At 33.9% G+C, this 12073-nt stretch overlaps 1 protein-coding gene across 1 annotated transcript in view; it reads left to right on the top strand.

The window, feature by feature from the left end:
- The window catches only part of colgalt2b (collagen beta(1-O)galactosyltransferase 2b), a 59406-nt gene that overhangs the window by 8273 nt on the left and 39060 nt on the right, over nucleotides 1-12073 (top strand). Inside the window, exon 2 of the mRNA XM_057841981.1 lies at nucleotides 11919-12029. Coding sequence (XP_057697964.1) covers nucleotides 11919-12029 — 111 coding nt within the window. The remainder of the gene's footprint in view (nucleotides 1-11918; nucleotides 12030-12073) is intronic.

Genomic DNA, 12073 nt, shown 5'->3' with positions numbered 1-12073 from the left:
TTTTTACCCCAAAGTAATTTGGCGCCCCCTTCACTAGATGACGCCCTAGGCAACCGCCTAGCTTGCCTATGCCCAGGGCCGGTCCAAAACTAATATTTATATACAGTAAAACTTTATATATAACTTAAGTATAGAATACTTAAAACAAATTGTAATAAATTGAAAAAAGAGACAAATGTTTAAAAAAGTGTGGCAAGTGTGTGTTTCACTCGAGGAATTTGATTAATTTTTCTGTTTTGACTTGATTTAAATTGCTCATGACTTTGACATCGATAGACGTCCAATCCATTCAACTGGGTCTTAATTTAAGGCACTTCCGAACAATTCAGTTGAGTTAGCAAAAAAATAAAAATAAAAATGCATAAGTCAAGGCATCACTGTGCAAGAAAATTGAGTAAGCAGCTTGACCATGGAAAAAAATGACCTCTTATGTCATGTCACTGCTGTAATAGTGAAGTGTCTTTGAAGCATAGTTACTTAAGCAATGCAGCTCATAAGTCAAAGCACTGTTGTAAAATCAAATTGAATGAAGATATTAGTCTTTTAAGTAGATATTTGTAAACAAATGAGTTAGGAACCTGCTTTTAAATTAAAACAAATTTTTATTGTTATTATTATTTATGATTGGACATCTGTAGCTGTTCATGGCACTGTAAAATACCGTTAAATGCAGTTAAACTTAGACAACTTGAAAGTATTTTTGTGACAATGCTGCAGGACAGCTAGCAAGAACGCGCTTATTTTTGTAATCACAGTTACTATTCTCCTGCCAAACATTGACTTAGATCATCTTCAACCCCAAGTGTTAATTGGAAGGTTTTATTGGCATAATTTTTATTGTCTGGAGTAAACAAAATGCAACAATTAACTTGATTAGAAGGCACGTTTGTTCGTTTGTCTCTGATGGATTTGCTATGTGAGAAAGCGTTCAGGAAGTGAAAGAGGACTTTTTTGCCCTAAAGTCATTTGGCGCCCCCTCCACTAGATGACGCCCTAGGCAACTGCCTAGCTTGCCTATGCCCAGGGCAGGCCCCAAACTAATATTTGTACATAATATACAATTTAAGTATAAAATACTTAAAATTTGATTACATTTTCTGTTTTAAATTGATTTAAATCACTCATGACTTTGACTGCCATTGACGGCAATAAACGTCCAAACCATTTCACTGGTTCATAATTCAAGGAACTCCGGAACAAGTCAGTTGAGTTAGGAGCAAATAAAATTTGTAAGCCAAGGCATCACTGCGCAAGAAAAGTGAGTCAGGAGCTTGACCATGGAAAAAAAAAAAGACCTTGTATGTCAAGTCACTGCTGTCATAGTAAAGTTTTTTTGAAGCACAGTTACTTAAGAAATGAAGCTCATAAGTCAAGTCACTGCTGTAATACTAAAGTGTTTTTGAAGCATAGTTACTTAAGTAATGAAACTCATAAGTTAGGGCACTCTTATAAAATCAAATTCAATTAAGATATTAGTCTTTTTAAGTAGATATTTGTAAATCAAATGAGTTAGGATCCTGGTTTTTAATTAAAACAAATTTTTAACTTAATGGCTGCCATTGACGTCCAATCCATTTTGACGAATTTAATTGGACATCTATTGCTGTTCATGGCACTGTAAAATACCGTTAAATACAGTTAAACATACACAACTTGAAAGTATTTTTGTGACAATGCTGCAGGATAGCTAGCAAGAACGCGCTTATTCTTGTAATCACAGTTACTGTTCTCCTGCCAAACCTTGACTTAGATCATCTTCAACCCCAAGTGTTCATTGGAAGGTTTTATTGGCATCATTTTTACAGCCTGGACTAAACAAAAGGCAACAATTAACTTGATTAGAAGGCACATTTGTTCGTTTGTCTCTGCTAGCTTTGCTAGCTTAACGACGTCATTCAGTTTTGGCTAACGTCAACCCGACAATGAAGCCTTAGTTCTTGGGAAGCATCTTTTTACAGTCACATCATCATTTTTACCAAACGTTTCCATTCGTGAGTAGTAAATATAAAGCGCCACATTGTTTGTTTGTGGGAATTTTTTTTCCCCCACCGTTGCCTTCGCTTTTCATCCTTTTTATGTTGACTTGAATAGAGTACGGAGCGACCTTGAATATGACTAGGGAATGTGACACTTGAGTGCAAGTGCGCTTTTTGTTTACGCTGAGAGACGTGAGGAATCTGACGTGGGACAGGCTTCCAGATATGTCATTTATTTGTGATTTTTGTGCTGGGATTTGAAGCGCAACTCAATTATATGGGTCATTTGTTTTATTATATAGGATGCCACTTGTTTCCCCCAGTATGAATTAAGCTGTATTTTTACTACTGCTGCAACGATTAATCAATTGACTTGAGTAATTTGATTAGAAAAAAAGCTTTGAATCAAATTTTTCTGCTTCAAGTATTCGTTTAATTAGAGTGGCGTTGTAATGGTTTGTTTTGAAAGCGTTTGCATTTAGTTTTATTGATTTGGGTTGAAACACTGCCCGCTAGTGAAAACAGTGAATATGACATAACTCCTTTAACATGGCTTAACCCAACTGCTCCCTGTTAAGACCAACGTAAGGTTGTAAGTTTTAGTTTCAGCAAATGCTATTTTAATGCATTCGTAAATTTGTTTATAGGTATATTTAGCAGTTTTTTTCTTTGTGGGAATATGTGCTTGAACAATTTGTTAAGAGCATTGCCAAAAAAAAAAAAAAAAACCTTAGCATTTTATAGCATTTTATAGCATTTAAGCTAGCGGACTTTTGCTATGCTAGTTAGTCAATTGTTTTGCTTGTTGCATTTAGAACCTCATTTATTTATTCATTTATTTAATACAGTTTGAGGCTTATATAAATATATATGTGTATATATATATATATTTGTTTGAGCTAATATGCTTTTTAATGCATTCGTAATCTAGTATGTAGGTATATTCGGCCATTTTTGAGGGAATATGTGTTTGAACGATATGTTAAGAGCATTGTAACAAAAACATTAACATTTTATAGCATTTAAGCAAGCGGACTTTTAGCTTGTTAGCTATCGCTGCAACGATTAATCGATTAACTCGAGTAATTCAATTAGAAAAAAGCTTTGAATAAAATTTTGCTGATTTGAGCATTGGTTTAATTAGAGTGGCGTTCTAATGGTTTGTTTTGAAAGTGTTTGCATTTAGTTTCATTGATTTGGGTAGAAACACTGCCCGCTAGTAACAACAGTGAATATGACAACTCATTTAACATTGCTGAACCCAACTGCTCCCTGTTAAGACCAACATAAAGTAAGTTTTTGTTTGAGCTAATACGTTTTTTAATGCGTTCTTAATTTAATTTGTAAGATTATTTAGCAGTTTTTTTGTAGGAATGTGTTTGAACGATGTGTTAAGAGCATTGTACAAAAACCTTAACGTTTTATCGCAATTAAGCTAGCGGACTTTTGCTATGCAAGTTAGCCAGTTGTTCTTTTTTTGTACTTAGATCCTTATATATATTTTTTTTTTATACCGTTTGAGGCTAAGCGCAGGTATTTTTTATTTTTTTAATTAAAGTGCAATTCTGCATAGTTTGAAGAAACACTCAGACGTTATATTTTGAGTTCATATTTATTGCTCTTTTGAAAGTGCAATCTTAGCAAGCCTTTTTTTTTTTTACATCTCCTAATATTTATTCTGCAACGCATTAAATGTCCCTAATCCAATTACTCGATTATTCGAACTAACTAGTTGATAGATTCTTCGACTACAAAGGTTATGGAATTTTGCTATGTCCCCAGTATGTTTCATTGAGATTCAGAATGGAATAAATAAATATAAAAAGAAAAAAAAATCTCAAATAATTATTAGAGTTGCCCAATATCATCAGGTAGCCGAAAATATCGACTGATAAAAGCATTTTAGAATGATATCGGATAATAAAAATATTGTTTTTTATTATCAGTTTTGGGCCAATATGCATATTGTAGTGCTGTCATGTCCATTTATTGCTTGTGTGTGTTTCTGGTGTTTTTTTCTCCCCCTGTTGGCGCTTAGGTGTGATTAGTTTTGTTCGGTTTCAGCACTTTCTGCTGACGTAATCATATGTCGACGTGAGCTCATTGTGAATTCAGAGTGCTAAATGGACGAGTTAACGTCTGCAGCAAGTGTACCATAGTGGTTCTTGCCATCTCACCATGTTGTTTGTGCCTTACACAAGTATTGCTTGTAAGTTATACTCTTCCTTTGTTTTATATTCATGAGCGTTGTTTAGTACATTTCGTTTTGTTTGCATTTTTGGGAAAATGTGGTTACATTATTTAATTTCTTGCAAGATGTACTACCAGTTGTTATTCAAAATTGACACGTGGTGCATATTTTGCTTTATTTCGGGACTTTATTTCATATTATTGACACGATGTTTTGTTGATTTCAGTTTTACATAAAAGTATCAGTATTCTTCTCAAGAGAAAGTAAAGCCAATTCAACTTTACTCCAGCGTCTTACATCTCTTTAGAGCCCGATTTGTTCACTATCACACAAACAATGAGGACAGAAGAAGTGCCTTATTGGTACTTTGCACTTGCACTTGATCCCAAAAACTGATGCTTGCACTATTTTGATTTCAACAATAAATATAGTGGTGCAATACAGGCACTTTTTCCGTAACTTCAATCGAAGTTGTACTTTTATTTTTCACAGAATATTTATTTGGAAAATCTTGGAAGTTGTTACATTTATCATTATGAAAGCATCACAGTGGTGCATCAAAATAAAATTAGCCATAATGTGTTAAGTCCACGACCGCATATATAAGTTTTAGTTTGGTATCTGTATCGGATTATTGGACTTGGACAATTTCGGAATATCGGTTATCGGTTAAAAAGTCAATATCGGACAACTCTAATAGTTAATTTAATTTTTATGTCCTGGACAAATTATCTTTAATCATGTGTTGTTTTTAAATTAAAATATATAAAAGAAAGTTTTTCTGTTAGTCCCCAGTGTCCCTGTCCACTCTGTTGTGTTAGTTTGCGATCATAATGTGTCCACTCTGTAATAGTTACCATTATTTTTTAACTACAAGGCGGGCTTGACTATAAGCCACCACCCACCAAATTTGACACAAAAACGGCATTGTTCACAGATAAGCCGCACTGGACTATAAGCCGCAGCTGTCCTCACTGTATTATGGGATAGTTACACCAAAAGATATTAACCTGTAACACTTTATTTGACAGCGGCATCATAATAAGACCAAATGAACCACCATAAAGCTTTGAACTTATTGGCTGCAAAGCTTCATTGCTTCAATTAAGAAGCTTAATTTGGCCGTCACTGCTACCTCGGGGCAGACAGTCAACCTCTGCTGCCACCTGTTGTCAACACTGTTGTTGTCCAACATGCCTCCCAGCATGCATTGCAGCACTACAGATGTAAATAATAATCAAAATTCATGTTCTGTGCCAATTATTTCTTCAGTTACTGTTCCAGTTGTTTCATTAATTGCTAGTTATGGAATTTTGGTAACACTTTATTTGACAGTGGCGCCATAAGACTGTCATAAGACTATCATAATTATGACATGATACTGCCATGAGCATTAATAAATGCTTATGACAGATGTCATTTTGTTTCATCTGGCAAATATTCTCACTTTTAAATGGATGTAAAAGATCCAAAGTTGACACAAATGAAGTTTGACATCTGTCATAAGCATTCAAGACACCACTGTCATATAAAGTGTTACCTATTAACCCAAAATCGACAAATAAGCTGCACTGGACTATCAGCCACAGGATTCAAAATGAGGATAAAAGTAGCGGCTTATAGTTTGAAAATTATGGTATATATGAAAGAAATTAATTAAATTGAATCATTTAAAAAGGTTTATTTGTAAAATTATAGATTTCTCATCAAATATCTCAAGTCATGTTAGCTATTATGCTAGCAAAATTAGGCTGAGCGTTAACTTTAGCAAAAAATGTCCCCCCTGTTAGTGTCCACTCTGCTAAGTCCAAATGGCACCCTATAAAGGAAATGACCCATATAAGTGAGGTGAGGCCTGATACAAAATAACAAAAAAACACATTTTTTTAACTTAAAAATAAAATAAAATAAAAAACAGCAGTGGTGTGAAGACGGTAAGTATTGCTGTCAATTTCACTGAACGATGTCAAAAATCCCCAAAAGGCTTGATTTGCAGGAACGGGTGTGCGAGGACGAAGCAGGGAGATTAGTCATGATGGAAAGTCACAGTGTGTGCTCGGAGGTCTGCAAGGGGCGGAGCCAGGCAGGCGGGCGGGCAGGGTGTGTACGGGAAAAACAAAAAGACAAAGAGCTGCACTCTAAGTTGCTCCAAACAAACTCATTTTAAAAAATTAATTGACAATAAATTATTTCATAAACTGAATGCAGGTGGTTTGCTTTTTGACATTTTTTTGGGTTGTTGTTGTGATGATCACAAACAGAATAGCTGGTGGGTTTGTTTTTATAATACAGTGGTGAGTCATTAGTGTGTTAGAGCAAGAGAGAGAGAGAGACATAATGATGCCATTAACGACTACAGAAATCGTAGCAATATTTATTCTTGAGAGCAGGGATGTCAAACTCATCTTTGTTGCAGCTTATATTGTTTCCTTTGGAAGGTTACTATGTCTGGAAATTCTGGTTGTCACAGTTAATGAATCAACAACTATTTTTTTAGTACCTTTATGTTAATGTTACATTAAAAATATATATATTTAGGGCCGCAACTAACGATTATTTTCATAATCGATTAACCGGACGATTAATTAAACTATTAATCGGATAAATATCGCTTTTTCCAATTACCTTCACAATTTACGTTGAAGTTGTTTTAGGCATGTTGTTAGCAGTGGCGGACTTGGCAATTTTGGGGCCTAAAAAGGTGACAGCTACTTCCCCTGAATAGTAGATCCGCCCATGGTTGTTAGTAACAATGCAGACAAAATGAATGACTATTTCCTTCAAATATAATATTTTATTAGTTTGCTGACTTAACTGTAGTCTGCAACTGTATCGATGATCAAATTAGTTGCCAACTAATTAATTCATAGATTTAATCGATTAGTTGTTGCAGCCTTATTAAAAAGATAGTTTAGACAGTAAGATGTCAGAAAATTGGCAAAAATGTGAACTGTTGTTTTCCAAAGTAAAAGCTGATTTTTGTTCATGTCCTCCTTTGACTCTAAAAAAATATAATGAAAAAAATCTAAAAATATTTACATATGAGAACATATATGTTATAATTTTAAGAATTTAGACAAGTTTAAGGTGAAGAAGTTCCTAAACAATTAATTGGTTATCAAAATCAATTAATTGTTGCAGCCTTTTTAAGAAGCTAGTTTAGACAGTAAGATGTCAGAAAATGGTCAAAAATGTGAATTGTTGTTTTACAAAGCAAACGCAGATTTTTGTTCACGTGCTACTTTGTCCTATAATGAAAAAATCTAAAAATATTTAAATCTGAGAACATATATGTGTGTTATAATTTCAAGAATTTAGACAAGTTTAAGGTGAAGAAGTTTCTAAACAATTAATTGGTTATCAAAATAGTTGTCGATTAATTGTTGCACCTCTAATAACAACATTGTTGACCCCAAAATTCTCCAAAACCTCCTCTATAACCATCTATAAAATATGCCGTATTTTTCTGTAAATTATTGTTGGAATGGAAAGATAAGACACAAGACGGATGTACACATTCAACATACTGTACATAAGTACTATATTTGTTTATTATAACAATAAATCAACAAGATGGCATTAACATTATTAACATTCTCAAAAAGCGATCCGTGGATAGAAAGACTTGTAGTTCTTAAAAGATAAATGTTAGTACAAGTTATAGAAATTTTATATTAAAACCCCTCTTAATGTTTTCGTTATAATAAAATTTGTAAAATTTTCAGTCAAAAAGTAAACTAGTAGCTCGCCATTGTTGATGTCAATAATTACACAATGCTCACTCATGGTGCTGAAACCCATAAAATCAGTCGGACCAAGCGTCAGCAGAGTAAGACAAAACACCAAAAAACACAAGTAACAAGCGGACATTACACTGTGCTGTCATTTTAATCTGTTTGAGCGGGGCATGTGCGTTAAATGCGTCAAATATTTTAACGTGATTAATTAAAAAAATTAATTACCGCCCGTTAACGCGATAAGTTGACAGCCCAACTAATATTTAGACTAAAGAGGAAAAACGTTACGACTCTTGTGTAGCCCAACTAGCGGAGTAGGAGTAGCGTTTTTTTCTTCATAAATCTACTCAAGTAAAAGTAAAAAGTATGACTTAGTAAAACTACTCTTATAGTCCGAAAAATACAGTACTTCTAAGTCGGACCTGAGTATAAGTCGCACCAGCCCAAAAATGCGCAATAAAGAGGAAAAAAACAAAACATTTAAGTCGCACCGGAGTATAAGTCGCGTTTTTGGGGGGACATTTACTAGATAAAATCCAACACATAGAACAGATATGTCATCTTGAAAGGCAATTTAAAATAAAAATACAATAGATAACAACATGCAGAATAAGTGTACAATATGATAATGTTACATGATGCATTAACAACGAAATGCGAACGTCGCCGGTATGTTAATGAAACATAGCTATTAAGAGTTATTCAAATAACTATAGCATAAAGAACATGTTAACAAGTTTACCAAACCATCAGTGTCACTCCAAAACACAAAAATAACATGTGAAATGATGTAATTTGTTAATAATTTCACACATAAGTCGCTCCTGAGTATAAGTCGCTCCCCCACCCAAACAATGAAAAAAACTGCGACTTATAGTCCGAAAAATACGGTACATTTTTCTCAAAAAGTAAATGTAACCAAGTACATGTAACACGTTACTACCTACCTCTGCATACATGAAAACAACACCTGCGACAAGCACGTTAATCAAGCTCTTCATTTTTATGACCTCACGTGACACGCAAAATTCTTGTCTGATTTGTATGGCGCGAATGCCTTTTTCGCTACTTATGAGCAAATAATAGACCCTGACATTCGCAAATAAATAAAGCAGCTGTCGGAGGCGGCCGCTAGCTGTCATTTGCCGACGAGCCATGTGTCTATTAGCAAATGACAGGCTTGCCCGTACCTGGAAGTGTGCGCACACGTAAACACGCCAGTGCTCATTTGCTTTAGTGGACTTTTCCACTGCTTGCTGTAACTCTTGCCAATGTCTATTTTGGACTGTGTGCACGCGCTTGCATCACAGTTCAAGTGCCGTTGGGAATTTACATAGGGATTCACTCATTGGGCGCCATTAACGGGGATAGACGTCCGGTCCATTTTGACTGATTCAATGGCATTGAAAGAGTTAGTAGGACTGCCATCATTTTAACTCTCAACTGTTTTAGTAGTCGATGAACTGTTTAGCGATATTGTTGAATCGATAGTAATTAAATTATTTTAGTATTATTTTACTGATTTTTTTGCATTGAATAAGGAAGATAATTTTTTTTTTATTATTTCCAAAAATATAAAAATAACAAAAATGTTTTGTTTTTTTCAAATTAAGTTAAAAAAAATACAAACAAAAGGAAAAATGGTATATATTCTCTTTATTATTTACTATTTATTTGTTTATTTGTTTATTTATTTTTGCGATATATATGGAAAAAAATGGGGGGAAATAACATTTCGTAACTATAATTTATTTTATTTTTAAATAATTTTAAAATATTCTCTTTCCTATTTGTTTAAAATTTTTATTTTATTTTCATTAAATAAAAAAAGAAAAATAATATGTTCTTATTAAAAAAATATATATATACAGTATATATATATATATATATATATATATATATATATATATATATATATTTATAGTGAAAAAAAATAACCAGAACGAAAACAAGCAGTAAATATTGTCTTTCTTTTTTTTTTTATATATATTTTAATAAATTAAATAAAAAAGGGGGGTGTTAATATTCTATATGTTATTAATATCGGCCAATAAAAGCATTTAAAATAATATCAGAAAAGATCGGCATCGGTTTTACGCCTATATGTATTTTGGCTACTAAGTTAATTTACAAGCCTGCAACCTTTATACTTGGGCTTGTCACATCTTAGAACAACAGCTATGCTGCTTGGGATTTATTAAATGAGGGAGAGACCCTAGTAACTCATAGTGCACAAATAAAATGCACATTAAATGAAAAATAATGAATTATAAAGTCAACAAATAAAATGAACAATCAATGAAAAATAATGAATTATAAACTCATCACATACTGTATAACTACAATGTTACCAGAAGAAAATAGTCACTAAGAAAAGTGGAAAAAAAAAAAAAAAAAAAACAGGATTAACAAAAAAAAAAAAATTTAAATGAATAAATAAAGGAAAATGCATCAAATATTGTCTTCTATAAAGGGTACCACGGATAGAAAGACATGTAGTTCTTAAAAGATAAATGAGTTATAACAATTTTTTTTGTATACATCTTTTTTTTTTTTTTTTTTGAGCTTTGGAATACATTGACATGATTTAATAGTTCTCAGCCACATCTAAGATAACAGATCAGATAGTCTTTTTCATGGCACATTTTATGTAGATAGGAGAAAAAAGAAAAAAAAAAAATAATAATATTAACAAAGGATAGGTTGATAACAACACTTTGTCTTTGCCATGAGAAAAAAAACAAAAAAAACAAAACAGGAGTTATGTTTGGCTGTATCGTGAGCAAGTCCTCATCTATTTTACACAAACCACACATACACAGACACATACCCACACACACAAAAACTAAATAATAGCTATAACAATTTGATATTAAAACCACTTTTCATGTTTTCGTTTTAATAAAATTTGTCAAATTAGTTTAACTAGTAGGTTGCCATTCCAGAGACTTCCACAGTGTCACCAGCTACATAAACATGTCGTCGGTTCTGCCCTTTCAATTTGAACCCGAGCAGAACATTAATGAGTAGGACACACCTGTCTATATCACAAAACGAGCAGCAAAAGCAAACTGAACAGGAAAGACGGGATGAGACGAGAGTAGCCGAAAACCGATAGTGTTCATGTGTCAAGTTCGCTCTCCTGCTCTAGTGAAGGAGAAGGAGAGCGATGTAAAAAATGTTCACGGTAAACTATCGTGTGATCCAACTTATTCCAATATGATTATGGAGATAGTTAGCATCCAGAGGTATCGTGTGCTTTACATACGTTTAGGGTAGAGCTGTGCATCACAGCATACAAAAATGTTGATGCAGTTTGTAGTTCGCAACTCGCAACGAAGGGGTCAAGAATACAAACTGTCAAATGGCAGCAAGTCAATATCTTGGCAAGCCGACTAGGATCGGTTTAAAGACACTGCTGATGAGCCGGAATTGGATGCCGGTTCTGTAACAAAAGTCTGACCAGCAGCAGAATGTGACAAAATCATGCCAGTCGTCATACTAGCTTCGCTTGCTAGCTAGCAAAGCTATTCTCCCAGTCCAGCCCAACCGCGTTATCACCTCCAGCGTACATTGCGCGTGTAAAACATGGCGCCCTCTGCAGGTCAAAAAATGTACTAAATATTATAGATTTTTAAATCAATGACAGTAATATGAGTGTTTCTAATAACATATTTTAGTAAAAGAGAACAATTGTGGCTTATTAGAGCCTACAAGTCTTTACGGCCAAGGTTCCCTTTAAAAAAAATAATACAGTACATCAAAAACTGTCAAAATTCTTTTATATTTATTTATTTTTCAATTAAAAAAAGGAAAGAACTGTAAACATGAATTTCCGCAGTCCTCAGTGAGAGCAGATTCGTCTTATGCAAATTTCTGCTTTTGTTTTGGAAAATAATGATCACTACATAGTTACATAGTCCATCTTTTCTCATAGTTTTTTCTTCCAAATGCACATTTACATTGTTTGGACTATCACGCTGGACGTTGTGATCTAAACTAATGACATTCCAGGGCGGCGAGCGACCACAACGTGGACAACACCACGGCCATGTTGCGAGAATGGCTGAAGAACGCCCAGCGCGTCTACCATTACGTGGAGTGGAGACCCATGGAAGAGCCCAGGTGAATGGCAGCCCTGGCTTTCAAAATGGCATTTGTTGACTCAC

Source organism: Corythoichthys intestinalis, chromosome 7 (assembly GCF_030265065.1).
Source record: "Corythoichthys intestinalis isolate RoL2023-P3 chromosome 7, ASM3026506v1, whole genome shotgun sequence".
Classification (NCBI taxonomy): domain Eukaryota; kingdom Metazoa; phylum Chordata; class Actinopteri; order Syngnathiformes; family Syngnathidae; genus Corythoichthys; species Corythoichthys intestinalis.
Note: the sequence above shows the minus strand (reverse complement) of the source record. Positions and strands in the feature narration are given on the sequence as shown.